The sequence below is a fragment of the Marmota marmota genome, unplaced genomic scaffold, assembly GCF_001458135.2.
Source record: "Marmota marmota marmota unplaced genomic scaffold, marMar, whole genome shotgun sequence".
Classification (NCBI taxonomy): Eukaryota; Metazoa; Chordata; class Mammalia; order Rodentia; family Sciuridae; genus Marmota; species Marmota marmota.
The window spans coordinates 52,138,140-52,157,638 of NW_026000005.1; the positions used below are offsets into that span (position 1 = coordinate 52,138,140).

Consider the following 19,499-nt stretch of genomic DNA (forward strand, 5'->3'; position numbering starts at 1 on the left):
GGGGCCCAGGGCTGTGCAGTAGGACATGCCATGGAGGGACGGGGGCCGTGACTGCTGTCTGTGGACTCGCATCTCTGAGGAGCTGTGCCAGTCGTGGGCAGCAGCCGGGCCTGGGCCCCACCCTCCCCTGGCCTCATTCACGTGTGAGGCTGTTCCAGCCAGGTCCACTCAGGGGAGTAGAGTGCACCAATTCAAGGTACTGCAAGTCTAAAACGAAGACACTGCCAAGGGACCCTCCCATGCAGAGGTCAGGGCCCTGGCTGGGCCCAGGGATCCCCGGGGTGTGGGCGAGTCAGCCCAGCAAGGCCCCAGACGCAGGGAGCCATGGCGAGCGCGACTGGGAGAAACCAGAGCTGCAGGCATCAATGCAGACTTTATTTACACCACAAGAGGGACAGGTGCATGGGGCTATAGGACACTGCACTCCAGGAGGTGGAGACAAGTGGACCGTCAGAGGACACTGCAGTCGTGAAAAATCACCCACACAGAACAAAATGAGGATGAGAATCCCAAAACAAGGTGTCCAGCTCCACCAAGCAAGAGGGGCCTGGGCAGGTCCAGGCAGTCAGGAAACGGTGGCAGGCTCTGGCGGTGGCTGTGGCCTGTGGAGCCCACGCAGGCCCCGCCTGCTTACCCACATCTGGGAAACGCTCTTGGGTGAACCGGCTCGGTCCCTCCGTGTGGATGTGCGTGGATCTATGACTTAGGTCTGTCATTCTCACAAACTGGAGAATCGTGTCTGCACCGTGGAGCACACACACCAAAGAACAGAACTGCTCACTGGCTTTGAGAAGGAGACTTTTAATCAACGTCAAGGTGAGGCCGAGCCAACCAGCCACGCGGCGCTGGGGGAACGCCTCCCGACCCAGCGCCCGGGCCGCTCAGGCCGCACACCACCCGTGACAACAGCCAGGCGTGTGCACAAGAGGGGGTCCTCAGACCCCAGTTCTCAATCAGAACAAATGGTCACAGGGCCGGTGGCGGGCAATGCACGCCTGGCCTGTGGAAGGAAAGAGAAGAAACAACAGAAAACAGAACAAAATCCCTCCAAACCAACTGCGGGGGCGGGGGGGGGGCAGCCCCCCCCCCCCCAAGCTGCAGTTTGCCTAAAAACACTGTTTCCACATAAATACAATAAACTCTATTATTGGTATGTCACAAGTGCTAGGTAAACTTTTTTCTTAATATGACAAATGTTTAAGTAGTCCTTTTTATTTTTCTTACAATAAAAAGTACAATTTCTTTAAGAATAAGTTCCACGAGACTCAAACTCCCCTCTCCTCTCCCGCAAGGTTCTGTTTTGTTCTACAGAAGGATTTCTATGTCATGAGAGGGGAACAAAAAGGCATTTTTCTTCTTCCCCAAAGCTGCCGAGTTTGGCGTGCAAATCCGTATACAACGTAGGACATGCTGGCGTTCCGTCCATGCAACTTCCAGGTGTAGGAAACTTAAAAAAATATATTCATCTATTTATATCTATATATTTATATATATATCAATGCCCATAAAACACGTGGGCCCAAAGTCTACAAAAGAAGAATGGAATGAGCACGTGGCTGTCACCAGCAAGGAAGGCATGCTCTGCCGGAGCATGGACACACGTCCACTGCTAAGCTGCAGGATGCAGGCCCGCTTCTGTGCTGAACCACTGCAAAATGACCTTCCTCCTGGAAACAGACTCTAATAGTAAAGAAAAACTGAAACACTTTGACAAGTGGCCCTCAGGTACCAGAGCCCCCGGGATGCAGGGTCGGCCAGGCCCAGCGGGCGCGGCCTGCTGGTGGGGCGTGGGCACGTCATGGCGCAGCTGGAAGCCCCAAGGGCAGGTGGCCCCATGCATCCGGTGGCCTCACTGATTGGGGTTTCCCTTAAAGGGATGTAAAGTGCTCTCATGGGCTCCTGGCCAGTGACCCCCAAGGCCTCTCAGAGGAAGAAAAAGGCGGCAGGTCCAAGGACCAGACAGGGAACATGTACAAAGGGGCCCTCCCTGCCGTGGTCTGCCCCAGAGGCCCAGGCAGACCCTCGGCCATCTGCCCTGGGGGCTGGCCATGGAGAGGGGCCAAGTGTGTCTCCAAATAAAAGGCTACCTGGTGCTGCTTCTGCACAGCCACGCACCTCCCTGGCCAGGCTCTGGGCAGAGGCGACTCCGTCTGAAGGAGACCGTGAGTCCCTCCAGTGCTAACCTGCCACCAGCCAGCCCAGCTGTCCCATCACCTCAAGGACAGAGAGACTCTGCATCCCCCCAGAAGCCTCGCTGGCAGCAGAGGGCAGGTGTCAGGGCCCCATGGGGCGTGTGGAGAGTGGACCTCGGGGTCAGAAGGGCTGGCTGCTGGGCCCAGTCACCATGCAGTGCCACAAAAGGAGAAGGGCCACTGGGCCCTGCAGACCAGCTCTTTCTGCCCCCGAGGGCTTCAGAACCAAGAGTGGCCAGTAAGGAGTAGGGGAGTCAATGAGTCCCAAGACCTCTCTGCCCTGCTTCCTGCCCTCCAAGCACTGTCTCACACTGACCAACAGCAGCCAAGCGACCAAGGGTCTAAGGAGCTGCACTCACTCAGTCCAGTCTGGCTGCGTGTCTACCCTGTAAACTTCACCACACTCAGAAGCCCTTCTGAGACAGGACCTTCCTCCCAGGAGTCCAAATGTGACACACTTTGGAATGAAATCGGTGGCTTCAAGTGCTAGAAAATAAGTTACCAGTAAAAAGTGACTGTCAGTTACTGTCACAGAAAAAGAGCACAGACACAGGCTGGTGGCCCTTCAGGGACCTGAATGCTCCACAGCTCAGCAGGCACAGGGCCTCCGTTCCCCAGCTCAGGCCCCCTCAGGCCTGCTGCTCCAGCCAGGGCCCAGGCCGCAGGGCTGCAGAGGGACTGCAGGGGCAGGGCCTGCTCCAAGCCACAGTGGCCAATGTGCCCCAGAGGTCTTTGGAAAGCTGGAGCCACAGCCTGGCCCGTCCCTGCCCCCTGCCCGGGGAGCACATACCACCCCGTAATACTACTAGTGCTGCAGGCAAAGAGCCTGGCTTCCTGTATGGCTGCTGGGCAGAACCGGGCAGAACTGGGCAGAACCGGGAAGGGCTGGCGCGGGGTGCCGCCCTCAGCCCCTCCTACAAGCCAGCTGGTGGCAGCAGTCTGCCTGCCGCAGACTCCGCCCACGGTACAGAACACACAATAAAAACCTCCAAGTCAAAAAAAGCACAAGCAAGAACTTAGAAAGAAAAAATATTTAGACATTATCACCATTTGGAAAACTACTAAATGGTAAGGAAAAATGTAAAATTCACAAAACAATGTTTATCCAGGGTCTTTTTGTGAAAAATTCATACAAAAAAATCAACAGCAAATTTATATTCTTTGCTATAAAAACTCATTAGGTACATATGTGCATGGAGGCTTGAAGAGGGAGGGGCTCTGTTAGAAAATAATTAAAATTAAAGTACACGCTGGCAGGGAAGGCCCAGGGATGAGCGAGCTGTGATCTGACCTGAAAGCCGGCCAGCTGGGGCTCCAAATGAGGTTCATCCAGACCGTCCCCTAAGCACCTCGGAGCTCAGCCACAGGTCCTCCATTCACCAGGGACTGTCACCATCTGCATTTATTTTATATATCTCTCTCTCTATATATATATATACTTTTTCTATAAATGCATTATAAATATTTTATCAAGATCTCATAAGAATCAAGTTTCTTAGCTTGGAGTACATTGGAATATATATTATACACGTATATATTTATTTATACCTAAAATTTAAGCAATACTTCATGCTACCTGCTTTTAGTAAAAGCATTCCGACCGTGACACTGCAGGTGTGCCCAGGACATGCTTCACAACCGAATGGAGATGCTCAATTGCTACATGACGTATGAGAAAAAGAACACTTTGGATTCATTGAAAATTTGTTGGACTTCAAAACCCCAACAGTGTTTGCCGCTTTTTTGGAACTACCTCCAGATTCCTTAAACAGCAATAAAGCCAAACAAGGCCGCCAGACCACGGCCCTCGGCCCTCGGCCCTCGGCCCTCGGCCCTCGGCGGCATCTGCCACCTGCCCTCACAGCATCAGGCCAGCACCAGGCTGTACCCCACAGGAAACGGTCCCACCAACTCCTGCTGTTTGTTTTTCTTAAGGCATTGTTCCTCAGACTCAGAAAACCCAGCCACAAAAATCCATCAGAACAATAAAAAAAAAGGCACAAACTCGCATCTTCCGATGGCTTTGAGAAGCTCAAGCCGATGCCCAGGCTCACGGTTCTGTTTTGTCCAGTTATTTTCTTGAAAGGTTTGTCCAACTCTGTCCGGCTCCTGCGGCCCCCGCGGCGCACCGCCGGGCCGCGAGGCAGGCCAGAGCCATAGAAAACTTACTCTTAAAAAAAAAGCTACAAGATGAGCCGAGTGTCTACACGGAGACTGTGGGTTTGTGGGTGAGAATCAAACTTAAGCACCAGTTTTAATCAAGTGTGTCGTGTACTGTTAGGTCTTTGATTTCCGCTTTCTCTCTGCGTGTCAACTAACCCGGCCACTCTGCCCAGGCTGCCACAGCCTTGTCCCTCGAGGCTCCTAGCACGCCAGGGTGCACGCCAGGGTGCACGTGGCTGGCGCATGTCTGGCCCGCTCCTCGCCGCCCGAGTCCAGTGACGCTGCAGGTCACCTGGCACGCGCTGCAGGTCACCTTGCACGCGCCCAGACCCAGATGGCCTCCCGCTGCCGCTGCACGCCTCGTGGCCCTGCGCTGCGAGAGCGCTGCAGGAGGATGCGGTGACACGGGCAAGTCTCTTGCTGAGCTTCAAGACGAGACAGACGAAGGAGAGCACAGCAGCTCCGCGGCTACAGGGGCGGCTCCTCCTCCATGGGCTCCTCTTCCGGCCTGTGTGGGGAGAGGGGCAGCGGGTACTGTGGCGCAGTGCTGGCGGGGGGGTGGGGGGTGGGGGGGTGCTGCTGCCCTGGCAGCAGAGTCCCCATCCCTGGTCAGTGCCCACCAGTGCTGCGGCTGCCTGTGAGTGGACCAGACCTGCTGCAGAGCTGCTGGGCCCAGCGCCTGTCCACCTCCCCATGCCAGCTGAGAGCCGCGGGGCGCGGCAGGCGCTCACCTCTTCTCGGCGGGCTTCACGCCCACGGACAGCGAGGCCATGGCGGTCACTGTCTCTGCTTCTTCGTTCTCGCACTTCTGAGCCTCGATCAGAGAGCGCCCCACGGTGGAGGACAGGCGCTGGAGGCAGCGCCAGTACTTGCCTGAAGGGAGGAGGCACCAGGACAGGGTCACTGCCAGGTCCTGTGGGCCCCGGTCTGGGCCCGAGACATAGCGTCTTCACGCATGCCCCTTTCAGCTGCCTGGCGAGGTGCTCGCAGGACGGGCACCAGGCCCACCCCAGCGCCTCTGCCAGTCTGTGGGAGGCAGGTGCTGAGTGTGGGCTGGCGTCGCAGCTTTGCGGGGAGCCCGGTGGCGAGGCTCAGAGCCAGGAGCCACGTCCTGTGGGGGCCAGAGCAGGCCTCTGGAGCGTACGCCCTACTGGACCATCTTGCCCACTGGGCTCTCTGAGAAGGGTAGGCACTGTTGGTGCAGCCCAGACAGGTGGGCCCGCCTCCAGGTGGCCACTGAGGCTAGTGTGAGGACAAGGGCCTGCGCCTGTGCTGGCCTCCGCAGGGCTGAGGAGCAGGCCCAGCCAAGCTTGCTCCTGCTGCTGGGGATGTGGCCAGGGACTGCGTGGCACACTGTCCGAGTCCATGACGACACTGTCCCAGTAGGCTCTGGGGCAGGCCAGCAGGCTCGAGTCTCTGTCAGCGCACCCACTGCGGGAAGGCGGGGCCCGAGTGGACAGCCTGGGGGCAGCTGACAGGACGAGGGGCGGGGCACCGTGGAGTCCTGCGTCCAGAAGGGACCCCACAACCACACGGCAGGCACTTACTGTGGACCTCCATGACCTTCTCCATGGAGCGGACAGCATTGGCGTTGGGTCTCTGCTGCAAGACCTTTTCTGGCAGAGGCTCTAGCTGAAAAAAGGTAAGGTACAGTGACCACAGAGGATGTGGCATTAGCCACACGTCCAGAGACAATGTGCCTCCTGATGGCACTACCTGTGGAACCTGGGAGTGTTCCACAGGTCGTGCCATGGGGGAGGGGGGCGGCTCAGGCCAAGTGTGGTGGCCCCTTGCTGTCCATTTACCTCGCGGCCCCAAGAACTAACAGGGAGCACCAAGCACAGCGGGAACAAGCCCATGACCTCCCAGGAAGAGAAGGCCAACAGCAAGGTGGACAGACACTGGCCTCAGAAGCCAGGATGTGGAGGCGATCTGCGAGGACCCTGGGTCTTCCCCGGCACGGCGGCAGGCTCCCACAGTCCTGTCTGTGCCTCCCAGGCCAGAGGCCTGCCTCTGCACGGCCTGCGTAGCTCTGTGTCCTTCCCAGCACCCAGGGCCTGCCTTCCACAGGTACCACGCTGCCCTCAGGCTGGCCACCTGGGGCTCACGGATCTCTGTCCCCAGCAGAGGGCACAGGCCTATAAAGAATGGACACAGGAGCTACTGCACCAAGCTGTCACATGCCTGTTGCCCGCGCCTGGGCAAACTGAGAGCAGAGTCCTCGGTCCTCCTCAACCGCACGTCCCTGAGCTGCTCTGGGAGCAGGAGTCCTGCCTCCTGGGAGGACAGCTCTCAGGACTGGGTTGAGCTGCTCTGGGAGATCTCCCCGTGGCAGCGAGTCACCAAAAGCCAAGAGAAAAGACAGGGGCAGTGTTCGAGGCTGTGCCAGAGAGATGCTCTGGGCTGGCAGAAAACCAGAGAGGGAGAATGCCAACCCAGGACGCGGCAGGAGCAGTGGCTGAGCCGCGCTCCTCAGTCCCCATCAGAGAGTGTCCGGACACCTGGGGCTGGAAGAGGGGCTGTGATCCAGGCGCTGGCTCAAAGCTCATGTGGCCCAGTGCTGCGGCGGCTTCAGAGGCGCTCCCATGCCCACGGTCGACAGCCCACACGAGGGGCTCTGCTCTGGAGCCACCGGCCTTTCCTAAGACCAGGGGCAGGGAAGGGCATGACGTCCTGGGTTCCGGGGTCTCCCCTTCCTAATGGGTCTTATTCTTTTGTTTAATGAATCCTACAAGCAGCCTACTAAGCACCGACCACTGTCTGGAGACTAGGGATGCGTGAACCCCCGACACCGCCTGCCACCAAGAGCCTCACGCTGGGGGAGGGAGCCAACACCGTGGGACAGTTAGTAGGCGAGTCAAACACTGAGTGGCAGGAGGGGCGAGGTGCACGGGGAAAGCAGCGGCAGGATGTGCGGGGGTGAGGTGGGCAGGCAGGCTAGATTGCATGCAGTGTCAGGGTGGCCTGGAGACAGGGCGGGCAGGAAGGCCTCAGGGGGCAGCAGGAAGAGCCCAGTCCAGGCTCCTGGAGGGGGAGTGGAGAAAGGGAGGTGGGGCCGCAGGGTGGGCAGCAGCTGCATCCCTCCTCAGATGGAGGCAGAAGCAGTGGGGACTGCAGAAGCCACGGGGCTCTGGGTGCTGGGTGGCCCTGGAAGCAGGGCAGGGGCCCCTCCTGGCAGACTGCGCCCAGGTGGGAAGGGAGTAGGGAGAAGGGGCTGCTCTCAGCTCAGAGGAAGAGACCCCAGGGAGGGATGGGGAGAGACCAGGAGTCCACAGGGACTGACGGTCCTCGCAGCTCTGCTCAGGACAGGGGCTACAGACCACAGCCTGCATGCCGTTAGGAGGATGGGGGGGGGGCGAGCGGGAGTCCGGCCTCCTGGGAGGACAGCTTTGAGGAATGGGGTTGAGCTGTGGATTCCAGGCCTGGGAGGAGACAGGAAGGTGGCTCTTCCCAAGAGCCTGGCTTCCTGGGGGGAGCAGACGGGGATGGTGACCACGCAGCAGAGGGCTGTGGAGGTGAAGAGGCCCGCCCACGGCCAGCCCAGAGACAGGTGGCCAGTGCCAGCCACTCCCAGGACCAACAGAACAGACAGGAAGCGTGCGGCTGGCTAGGGTGGCCCTGCTGGATGCGGGAGGGAGGGCTGCTGGCCAGGCTGGGACCCGGGAGCTCCGACTGTCTTTCATCACATATGGAATGGAGTCCAGAGTGAAGAGCATTCCGAGGCCTCACAGCTCCCCAGCGGCACTCTGGTCAGAGCTGGTGCTTCCAGGACACACGGCTCTACTTTGTTGGGACATCTGGGTCGAGCGGGACGACCTCACCTGCCACCTTAATGGACTCCAACAATGCGGTTGCCAAGTCTGCCGGTCCTCTGGGCACCTGAACCTGGGCGCCCCCAGAAGCTTCTTTCAGGGCCAGCCGGCAGGCTGTCAACCCCTGCAGTGGACATGGCCATGCCCAGAGGCTCAGGGTGAGTCCACGGCCACTGGCCCGGGCTTGGTCAGGTTTGAGAGTATCCTGTAACCCAACTCTCCAGTTCAGACCCCGCAGACCATCAGCTGGCAGTGCTGCCTCTGCCCCACTTTCGGGAGACAAGCAGCCTTCGCAGCAGGCCCTTCCTTAGCCCTCCGTGCTCGGCCTCTTGCCGAGAGGCATGGGCGGCCATCCTGAGGCTCCTTCTCCCTCACCCTGTACCTTCCCACCAGGGGTGCAGCTGCTGTTGTGGGGAACTCTCAGCTGGGCCTTCAGCTCTCACTGCTCCTCCACTGAGCCTCCTCTGGGCCCCAGTAGCCTGTCCAGCTGCCCTGAGCACTTGCAGGGCCAGCAGATGGTGTTTCCCCAGGCCTGGCCCTCAGGCCCACAGGCCCCACTGACAGAGAAGTAAGAGGGCGGCTTGCTCTGCTGCTGAGAGCGCCACCAGAGCCCACCTTCCAGGGTAGCAGGTGGCTGGGTGTGGGCACTGCAGGCTGGTGAACAGGAAAGACTCCACAGGCCCAGGGACCAGGCAGCCACGGGTCTCCGTGCTCTTCCAACAAAGACAGATTTAAAAAACAAACTATGAAAGGGCTAAAAATTACTGTTTCTTTTGGAAAAAAAGTTTGCAGAACCCGGCCTCAGTCCATAACCCAGGAGGATACACCCCTGCTGACGAGTCTAGACGCTGGGTCCTGAGGCCACACTAAGGCCAGCTCTCGCCACCCACCAGTCACGCAATGTGAAGGGGCTCTCTCAAGCCGCAGCGTCTGCACCCATGACGTGAGGTGACAGTCCCGGCACGGCAGGACTACTGGGGCCTAGTGGGCCCGGCCCAGCCAGCCCTGGAGACGCAGAGCGGACCGAGGAGCCCATGTTTCCTCAGAGGGGCTGGGATCCGCCTGGGGGGAGGCTGCGACGCCCAGGGTGGACAGCACTAGCCTCTCCGGGAGCTTGCTGCCTGTGAGAGCACACCCCCGTGCTGCCCAGGTCTGCCTCTTGGGAGAGGCTGGGGAACGGCAGGGCACTGGCTCATGCTGGGCAAGAGGGGACTATGTGGAGCAGAACACGGAGCCAGCCCTGAAGGGCTCAGGGCCACGACTCCCGCACCCAAGCCAGACTGGCAAGGGCTGAGGGCCCCAGATATGCAGGTGCTGCTCATCCAGCTCTGAACAGTGGCCAGTGGGAGGAGGGAGCCTGACACACACAGGGACCCCGTGCAGGCAGGCAGCCTCTGTGCTGAGCACGTGTGTGAGAGCAGGGACCCCCTGGAGGAGACAGCTGGCCGCAGAATGCATTGGCCAGGCTCTCACGCGCCACTCTCTCCCAGGCTCCTGCGGCTTTCCACGTCCACAACTCCTGCAAAGTACCAGGACATCACAGAAGAGCTAAACGCCTGGATGAAACCCTCCTGCATCGGTGTCCGCCACTGACCCTGGAGCAGGGTCCAGTAAAGTGGTGGCACACAGGCAGTGGGCCCGATGAGCGCCACCCTTGGGGACAGCCTCCCACAGGAGAAACGGTCTCCCGGACCAACCAAGAGCCTTCTCTGCAGACCGCTCCAGGGACCTCTGCTGCCCGCTGCAGCAGGACTTGCGAGCAAGTCCAGGAAGGTGGCTGACAGCTCTGGGCCCCACCCCAACTCAGCAGAGTCCAGCATCTTTTGGGTGGCTTCCCAGTCATCCTCAGTGACGGCTGCAAACAACTGTAAACCAGAACCAGTCCAGGCCAGGCTGCAGGAGAGCAGGCCTGAAGATGGAGGCGGGAGACCGCTGCCCCAGCAGGATGCAGGGTGCCTCTCTCCGCTGCTGTCCGCCAGCAGCTGAACTCCCTGCGGCCACTGCTGGCCACAGCTGGTCGCCTGGTGTGTACTGCCAAATCATGCAGCACGCTGTACATCAACCCTCATCAAAGGCCGCAGGGCAGAATAGCGGGGCTTGGCTCAGCGCTCCTGAACTAAAGAGGTTTTTACAGAGCCCTCAGTAAAGCTAGCGCTTCCTGCTGTTTGATGTATATAAGTGAAAGAACATTTTCTTGTTAGAAGAGCAAACGCATGAGGAAGCAAGAAGGGGCCGGGCTGGGAGCCAAATTCTCTGCTGGGAGTTCAGTCACGAGCTCTGAGAAGCACAGGGCTGGCCTTGAACTACAGCGAAGAGTCAGAAGACTATCACGTGAAGAAGGACGAAGAGAACATTCTGGACACTTTAGAGTGAGGCAGCTGCTACTTCATCCCAGGGGTCACTGGGCAGGCTCCAGCAACAGGACGTACTCGCATCTCCGTCCCCCCAGATTCTCATCAAAACAAGGGCTGCCCAGGACGAGGGAAGAGCTGCCAGACAGGACAGGGCTGCTGGCGCCCTGCCCCACCCACACGGACCCCTGCCAGCTTCTCCGCTGGCTCTGAAAATGGCCAGAGGCCCGAGCCCAGGACTGCAGCCCACAGTTCTGACTCCATGGGGTGTCCTCAGAGCCAGGTCTGTGGGTGACCTCTCCTCCATACAACATGGCCAGGATGCCTGAACCTGACCTTCCATAACACAAGCTCAGGGTCTTGCACATAGGTGTGGCCTTGCACATTTGGGGTCTTGCCCTGTACCATGGACACTCTTGGATGGTTCTTCCATTACAGTGTTCCTACTAGGGGCCTGGTGTGCAGCCCAGTGGGCAGGGTAAGGCCACAGCTCCCAATATATGGTGAACACAGCTTGGGCCAGTCCCATCCTCCACGAGTTCATGGAGCCCAGGCCACAGGTGACCTCACACTGGCCTCCAACCACCATCCCTGACCCTGGCTCTCAGATGGCAGAAGAGGCTTCTGGGTGAAGGGGCCTGTCCATCCCTGAGACACTGACTTGGCTGTGGACCCACAGACGTGACTCCAAACTGGCTGAGAATTTCCTACAGAAACCAACTGGGCACAAAGGGGCCAGCAGCCTAGAGAAGGCCAGACCTCCCACCACGATGCCCTCAAGGTGACCAAGATGGCGGGGAGTGGGCAAGCAGCGCCTGCAGACGGAGGGTCTGCTTGCCTCCCACCCTCTCCTGCTGCTGCCACCGCAGACTTCTGCCAAAGCTGCGACCATTCTGACAGTGGGGGACAGAATTCAGCACGGGACTGAGAGCCCAGTGAAGCGGCCCACAGGGTCACAGACTCCGCGTCCCCTGACCGGAGCTCCTGGGCACACGGGCCTGGAACCCGTGGTACGAAACATTCTGGGGGGTTAGGTCTGCGTACCTCGTTTCCCAGCAAGGCAGACACGCAGGCTTCAGAGGCGTCACAGATGGCCGTCAGGTCATGGCCTCCCTCAAGGGCCAGCACGACCCGGCCACCAGCCAGGCCCATTAGCTGCTTCGTCAGGTACCCGAAACCTGCAACAGGAAAGGGACTCACAGGGAGGCCAAGCTGGACAGTGGGTCAGAGCCTCCCAGGAAGGCCGGGCAGGGACGCCACACCAGCAGAGACCGTGGGGGAGTGACGGTCCCAGGGTCCCTGGGATCCGAGTGAGTCGTGGCTTCAGACTTTACCATGCAGTATATCATCCTGCTTGAGGCCCATGGGCCCTCTGGCAACTAATGTGCTCTGCACACAGTATTGCCCAGGCCACCTGTGCCACACGGGGCTTTCTTACACCACGTCTGGGCATCTCCTCTGGGGGCAAGTCACAGTCTCCCTTGCACCTACAGCAGCAGCCTGGCAGAGGGCACCTGGTGGGCAGCAATAGTCACCAGCCATGGAGGCTGGCTGGCTACAGAGCCAGAGGAACCCTAATGAACCAGTGGCCACAATCCTGGCCTGGCCCTGTGCCAGCTGCAGATCATGGTGGGCCTGACTTCCAGAAGACTTGGTCTGTCTGGTGGAAACAGTGCCATGGCTTGCAGGCTTCTTGGGGTCTCCTTGGAGAACTGTGGCAGGAGGGCACCCTGGGTGACACTGCAGAGGTAGGCACAGTGGCGCTCTTTGCCTCTGCCCGGTCACTTTGTTAGCCACCAGGCCCCATGGCTAGGGCAGATGGGCTTTAAGAGGCCTGTGCTAAAGGGCAGCCACCCTCAGGCCACCTAGCTTCCACCTTTCCAGCCCTGGTGCGTTCACGTCCACCCTAACCTTCTGCACCAATGGAGGGCAAGAAGCAGGAGTAGCTCACGGGGAGCTGGGGCCCTGAGGGAGTCACCAGGACAGGCCTCATGGCCCTGAGAAGCTCCAGCCACAGAACAATCTCCAAGCTCCTTGTCAGTGGGGAGGCAACCAGTCTCTGTGACAGCACAGAGGGAGGCCACAATCGTCATAGGCAGAGCTCTCCAGCTGTCCTTCCTCCAGCACTGTAAGTGTGGCCAGTGTCTGAGGCAGGGCTCGGGAACGTGGCCTTCCTTCCCAGCCCCACCCCACCCACGTCCCTCGTCTCCCATGGCATAGCAGCACCAGAGAACAAACATGCCAGAGCAGGTGTCAGCTCTGGGCAGCTCTGGGGCCTGCGTGCTCCTCAGGCGCCTATGTCCCTGTGACCGAGCCCCGTGTGCTCTGGCTCCTGGCTCCCGGGCAGCTAGCCCCGAGGGCACAGGTGGGGTTCCCTGCCCCGCAGCCCCGCAGCTGCTCTCTGCTCTTTGGGACCCAGAGCTGGGGAGGGTTGCAGTGCCGTCTCGTCCTGTTACCTAACACAGGAACACAGCGGGTCATAAACATAAGTGGTCAGTGGGGGACATAGCAAAGGTGACCTCTGCACACCCACTTACACTTGGCAGAGAGTGTGTACCCTCCGAGAGGCGTGGGGTGGCCCTCCACAGCGTCAAAGCCCGACGAGACCAGCACCATGTCCGGGGCGAACTCGCTTGCGATCGGCATGACCACAGTCCTGCAGGGCCAGAGAAGGGTCATCAGGTCAGCTGAGCACATGGCCAGGGTTTCTCTTGGCCTACTCACGGTCAGTGGGAAGGAGATTACCAAGTGTGACCATGGTGCACTTCACTTCTTCCACCCAGGCTGACAAGCTCTGCAGGAGAGCCACAGCCCAGGTCCGCGTGGCAGGCTGCTCCCTGCACACACTGGGAGGCCATCTGTAACCAGCACGGCCTGGCCGCGTTCACACGGGGAGGCAGGGGTACAGCCACGTGCCTGTGTGGTGAGTCCTCCAGCCCTGACCCGAGCCGCTCCTCCTCCTGCCTGGGCTCACGGGCTCAGGCTGCCCGCTGCCCAGGGACGAGGACCAGGCAGTTCTCGGGGCTTTCATTCAACACAGCATGGTCAAGGTCCTGGCACCGTGAGCTCTGCTGGGAGGCAGCCCGTGTGGACTTCCTGCCCCTGCAGAGGTCCCAAGCACACAACCAGGGACCACACCCACATGCAAAGTTGAGTGCAAAACAAAATGGACTCTGAGGGTGGTTGGGGACAAGCTGACGACCTACGAGAGCTCTCTGGAAGGGGTAAGCATGTGTCAGCTCTGTGGGGAGGGTCGGGGACCCTGCTGAGGCATTCCGCTTGGGAAGTGGACCCCCAGCTAAGCACACAGCAGCCCGTCAGCGTGCCGCTGAGCAGCATGGCACATGGCACGTGCTGTGACACGGCTGGGCCAGGGAGCCACGGAGCCACGCAGGTTCAGGTGCCGCTGGGGTGGCTGTGCTGGCCAATGAGCATCACCCATTTCAGTCTCCCGGGGAGCAGGTGGGTGGCATCAAGGCCCCTTTCCCAGGAGGCAGCAGTGGCCCTGAGAGGGAGGTGAATGGACGTCTCCCAGCCCCAGGATGAGCACCTGGGTTTGTGCTCCTGGCCCAGGCCCAGGAAGGTGCCCTGCAGCTGTGCCGTTCCCTCCTCTGAGGACCCCAGTGGCATGAGTCTGCGGCAGGTGCTGGGCCGGACACCAGGCGCTCTGGCTTCTCCCTCAGCCCAGGGGAGTCGGAGGCATGGACCCTGGCTGAGGGGAGCCAGTGCTGGACGTTCAGGCCCAGTGTAGACTGATCCAGCTTCCGAGGGTGGGAGTGAGAGGCCACCACTCTCTGCAGGAGCAGTAGGGACAACCCTCTTACGGTGCCTCATCCCCAATGCCAGGGGACACGTGTGCCCACTGCAACAAGCCTCAGGGTGAGCATCCACAGCAGCAAAGGGCGTGTGCCCTGCACACAGCAGGCCACGCGGCTTCACTCAGCTCCTGTCGGTGCCGAGAAGCCTGCCTGCAGAGCACCAGTCCACCTGGGCCTGTGGCGGCACTCGCCCCAACAGGCGGGCAGAAGAGCCCCGGGCTTCCCAGCAGCTGCTGCGTGCTCCTCCTCCTCCTCTTCTTCCCCGCTTTCTTAGTGGTGCCTCACAGTTGAACATGACACGGGGTTTGTGTTGCACATGTTCACATGTACACAATGTGACAATATAACCTGGGTATTGTCACTCCCCAGTAGTCCCCTCCCTCCCGCCTCCCACCCTGGTCCCTACCTCTATTGCTCTCCCTTGGATTTTCATGCGATTACCCCTGACCTTTTTTTCCTCTCTACCTTTCTCACAAGAGAGAATATCCAACTCCTGACCCTCTGGTTTTGGCTTATTTTGCTTAACATAGTGATCTCCAATTCTACCCATTTTCCTGCAAATGCCATGATTTCCTCCTTCTTCAAGGCTGGATACAACTCCATTATGTGTGTCTCCAGCACCTTTCCTTATCCACTCATCTGCTGATGGACACCTAGGCGGGCCCATGGTCTGGCTGCTGTGAGCTGTGCTGCTCAGACACAGGTGTGTGTGTCTTACGTGGTGCAAGGACTTGAATTCCTCAGGATAAACCCTGAGCAGTGGTATGGCTGGGTCACATGGGGGTTCCGTGCCCAGTCCTTTGGGGAACCTTGGTACTGATCTCCGTAGCAGTCATACTGATTTGCAGTCCCACCAGCAGTGTGCAGGATCCTTACTCTCCGCATCCTCTCCAGCATTTGCCCTGTTTTGTGTTCTTGATGGCGGCCATGCTGACCACTGTGAGAGGAAGTCTCGGTGTTGTTTTGATTGGCATTTCCCTGATGGCTAGCGATGTTGAACATTTGTTTTTCATGCTTGTTACCATTTGTGTTTCTTCTTTTAAGTGTCTGTTTAATTCATTTGCCCATTTATTAGGGGTGTTTTCCTGGTGCTGTTCTGAGTTCTTTATATATCGATCTGCTGTCAGAGAGCAGCTGGCTCAGATTTCCTCCCATTCTGTCGGCTCCGTCTTCCCATTCCTGACCCTTCCTTTGCTGCAGAATCTTTTTAGTTCGATGCCATGGCATTTATTAACCCCTGGCACTCTTCCCCGAGCTTCAGGGGTCCTAAAAGCCGGAGTGCTGACCTGCCTTTTCCTCTAGGAATTGCATGCTGTCCCAGGATTTAAAGGGACACTTTCAGTTTTCCTCGTGTACTGTGTGGCTGGCTTTGGGACTTTCACATAGAGCCGACATGATGTCGAGGAAGCTCCTTCTGTCCCTGTTCTTCCTCCTTCTGAGGGCACCTGTACCGGCAGCCTCCGCAGCAGGGGAGAAGGATACAGGGAAGGATGTGGGTGTGGGTATGGGGGTGCTCCAAGGGCCATCACTAGGGTTCTGCAGCACACTGGGTCCTACCAGGCCGGGGTCAGCAGGTGTTTCCTGCCAAAGGCTTGACTGTCGATGGTTAGTCGTGGAGCCACGTGGCCTCAGCCAGGACCACTCAAGGTCGCTGTGGAAACAGCCACAGATGGCATGCAAACATGGGAAGCTAACCTGTGGACCGGCTCGCGGGCTGCAGTTTGTCCACCTCTGCCCCACACGGCTTCCGTCCTGCTCCTCAGACAGGACCCAGCCCCAGAGGCAGGAGGTGTTTACATGCCCATCAGGGCTTGTCACAGCAAGCTGACTGCTGCTTTGCACAGTGTGGGACATTTGGGCAGAGCATCTGCCCAGCCATGCATGAACCTTGTCAGCAGTCCTTCCTGGGTGGCTCAACTGCAGCCTTTGTGGCCTGGCTGGCAGCAGGGTGGAGGTGGCCTTGGTGGTGTGGGATCGTCTCCAGGGCATGCTCCACAGGCCTCTGAGGCCACCCTCCCTGCTTCCGCCATCCAGACAGTCCCAGGGGCCTGGTTTCTAATTATCTTAATGGAGTTCTTGTCACATAACCTCTTTCTTCAAGCAGAACAGCACAGTGCCTCCTGCTTCTGCTGGGGACAGCCAAGCCAGGACGCCTGTCCACTGAAAACCCCAGGCGTGTGTGCAGACCCCGTGTCACCCGCGCAGCACCCCCACAGCTGAGCTACTGAACTCCTAATCCTGCCTCCACGACCAAGTCCTGTTAAAATCATCATTAAGTGAAGTTCATGCCAGGAAAGTCCCTGGGCTCCCTAGGTGTCCTCAGGCCCAGCAACAACTGGATCCCGGCAGCAGCCCCCACGGTAGGGTGCTTCCCTGCCTCCCACGGGACTCCCACTCCTCAGCACCCCTCCCACCCAGACATCCGGCCGCCTCCGCTAGGCCCGACCCTCGCCTCCACGGGCTGGACTCTACCTGCTTGTCTCCCCAGGCTCTCAGGAGAGTGCCTGTGCTGTCTCTCTTCTCACACCAGGGCATCTGTCCTTCCTGGTCATCAGACTGCCAACTCAGATGGACACTTGCTCACTATTTCTCAACTCTCCTGGAGTCCAAGTCCAAGGGTCCCTGTGTCCCCAGCCGAAATGTTCTCCACCTGGTGCCCTGCACCTCCTGCAGGCCCGCAGCTGGAGACCACTGGACACCTGCCCACCCTGTACTTCCTGGCACCCGCTGCCCCGTGGGCTTTTCCTCCTCAGGCTCTGTCGCCATGTCTGGGACCCGCCATGTCTGGTACCTCAGCCAGGCCACCAGGAGGCAGACCCGCCACTGGGCACCGGCAGCCCTTGCAGAGCCGTCAGGACCAAGTCGGACAGGCATGTCCAGGCCGTTTCCCACCAAGCCCCCTCCTCGGGAAGTTTCCTGGGCACATGGCAGAGGGCTAAGGGGTCATCACCAACTCACTGTGTGCAGCCTCTGGCTGCCCAGGGCCGGCCTCCCTCCAAGGCTCTCTCCGTTGTCTGGACCTTGGTGGGCAGGCAGGGCCATGCAGGTCCACCATGGCCAGTGAAGCAGGAGATTTCTCAACTCTGGGAGTTCTACTTAAATTTTTTGCTTCTAAAATAACTCTGCCATGTCCCCAAGTAAACTTGTACATAGGAAACACCTGTGTGTCCTGGTGGAGGCCCTGCTGCCTTGAGGAAGCAGAGGACCCGACTTCCTTCACAGGCCAGTGCTGACTCAGAGCTGTGGCTGCCAAGGCCACCCGAGGCACACTCTGGACAGTCAAAATCCTGCCGCCCTGTGCTTCTCCAGTCAGAGACAGGTATCTGAAGTCAGTGGCAGGCATTGACAGTGCCCCGAGTTCAGGGGCCGTGACTGTCACACTACAACCTGGAAGATGGGGAGTAGAATGGCCCATGGCCACTCAGTGAGAAGGCCCTGTCCACTCCAGAGCACCCAGATCCACAGACATCCGAGGGGCTTTACAAGGCCACACTTCAATCCACCCTGCGTAGAGCTGACCCCAACTCCAACGCACCAGTGACAGGGGAAGGGCTCAAGAACGCACACCGTCATCTGCACCCAAGCCGGGGCGCTCGGCCTGCGCGCGCAGACTTCAAAGCCCTGTCTGGCCCTGGGGCTGGTTTGAATTAAGGTCCTTTTCTTCTCCGAGTCTCTGAGCCTGAGGAGAGAGTGTCGGCTGCTCCTGGATTTTATTAGTAGCAATTTTCTTATCTTTTCTTCATCCGAGGCTTGATGCCCTGAAAGCTCAACCTCGCAGGCCACGGGTCTGAACAACAAGGGGATGCCTTGGAGGCAGGCACTGTCCCGTGGGGCCGCCCAGCAGGGGCCGGCTGAAGAAGAAAAGGAAAACCAGCCTCTGACCCTTCCTCCCCGTCCAGTGCCCAGGGAACCATAAATTGTAAACTTCAAAGTGCTATTTTACATCTAAATCAATAAAAAAATGCTGAAACAATTTTCATTTTCAAAGAGGCCATTGAAGCTTCCAAGAGCTCTCTCCACCAGGTGCCATCACGCATATGCCTGGCGGGACACGGGGCAGACGTCAAGAGCACCTGGGGAGGAAGTGCACCTTCAGGGCGGGCCAGGTGTGGCCTGCACCCTTCCTTCCACCCCAGAGGCCTGCGCACAACTGAGAATCCCGCCAGGCGCCGCTGCTCCTGAGGCTTCTGAGAGGAAGAACCTGAGGCAGAGGGTCCCCAGGGCACTCGGCTGCTGGCAACGTGGCTCAGGTGGCACGCCCACGTGGCCCAGGTGGCACGCCCATGTGGCTCAGGCTGCACTCACACCTCCTAAGCGGCCTTGCAAAGAGCCCATTCTTAGCAGGGCGATGGCCAAGTGGCCCAGCATGGGACATGTGACACCCAATTCACATGCTCAGCTGTCAGAGTGCAGATCTCAGGTGTCTCACCTGAGGTGGAGTAGGGTCAGCATTACACACTGCTGGCCAGGGGCAGGAAGGACACCACGTGCACAGGTGGGGCTGGAGGGAAGGCAGCGGATGGGCATTAGCGTGGGCTGCCACCGACCTCCTCTGTGTCACCCACAGGTGACCGGGGACTCACACCAGCAGACCCAACCACCTTTCCCATGGGAACTGGAGCCAGGATCTGCTTCAGGGTGAGCATGGGACTGACCCAGAGTACCCAGAGCACAGGGCAGTCTGCATAGAAACTCTGACGGAGGTGTGGCTGTGCAGTCTCACCCAGACATGCACACGCCTGCACATGTCCTCACATCCCCAGATACATGTCACATAGGCATGTGCACACAGCCATGGACCTGTGTGGGGTAGACACGTGCACACACACGCCATGCAGAAACACACAGGCATGTGGACACCACCTGCAGGCAGGCACACACAGAGAGCTGTACACACACCCGGCCAGGAATCCCGGGTAAGTCCTGCACACTGCCCTGTGTGCGCACAGCTCAGGGTAGGACGGCCCCGGAGCGGGGGAGTCGGTGAGATTATCTGGAAGCCACGCACCGACTGCCCCCTATAAGACTGAAGGTCTGCCAGGCCCAGCCAGACCAAAACCAAGGGCCCAGAACCCACTGGGGCTGTGACTGCTCACTGGTAGCCCACAGCACCGGGGGGGGGGGGGGCCCAAAAAAGCTGCCCTTGTAGAAGAGCCACTTGAC

General features: G+C 59.3%; 1 protein-coding gene across 1 annotated transcript in view; it reads right to left on the minus strand.

The window, feature by feature from the left end:
• Positions 1 to 354: 354 nt before the first annotated feature.
• Positions 355 to 19,499, minus strand: part of Hdac4 (histone deacetylase 4) — a 217,823-nt gene continuing 198,678 nt past the window's right edge. The window contains exons 20-24 of the mRNA XM_048808876.1: positions 13,056 to 13,174; positions 11,563 to 11,696; positions 5,903 to 5,987; positions 5,087 to 5,228; positions 355 to 4,863 (exon numbers count right to left, since the gene is read on the minus strand). Coding sequence (XP_048664833.1) covers positions 4,824 to 4,863; positions 5,087 to 5,228; positions 5,903 to 5,987; positions 11,563 to 11,696; positions 13,056 to 13,174 — 520 coding nt within the window. The 3' untranslated portion in view covers positions 355 to 4,823. The remainder of the gene's footprint in view (positions 4,864 to 5,086; positions 5,229 to 5,902; positions 5,988 to 11,562; positions 11,697 to 13,055; positions 13,175 to 19,499) is intronic.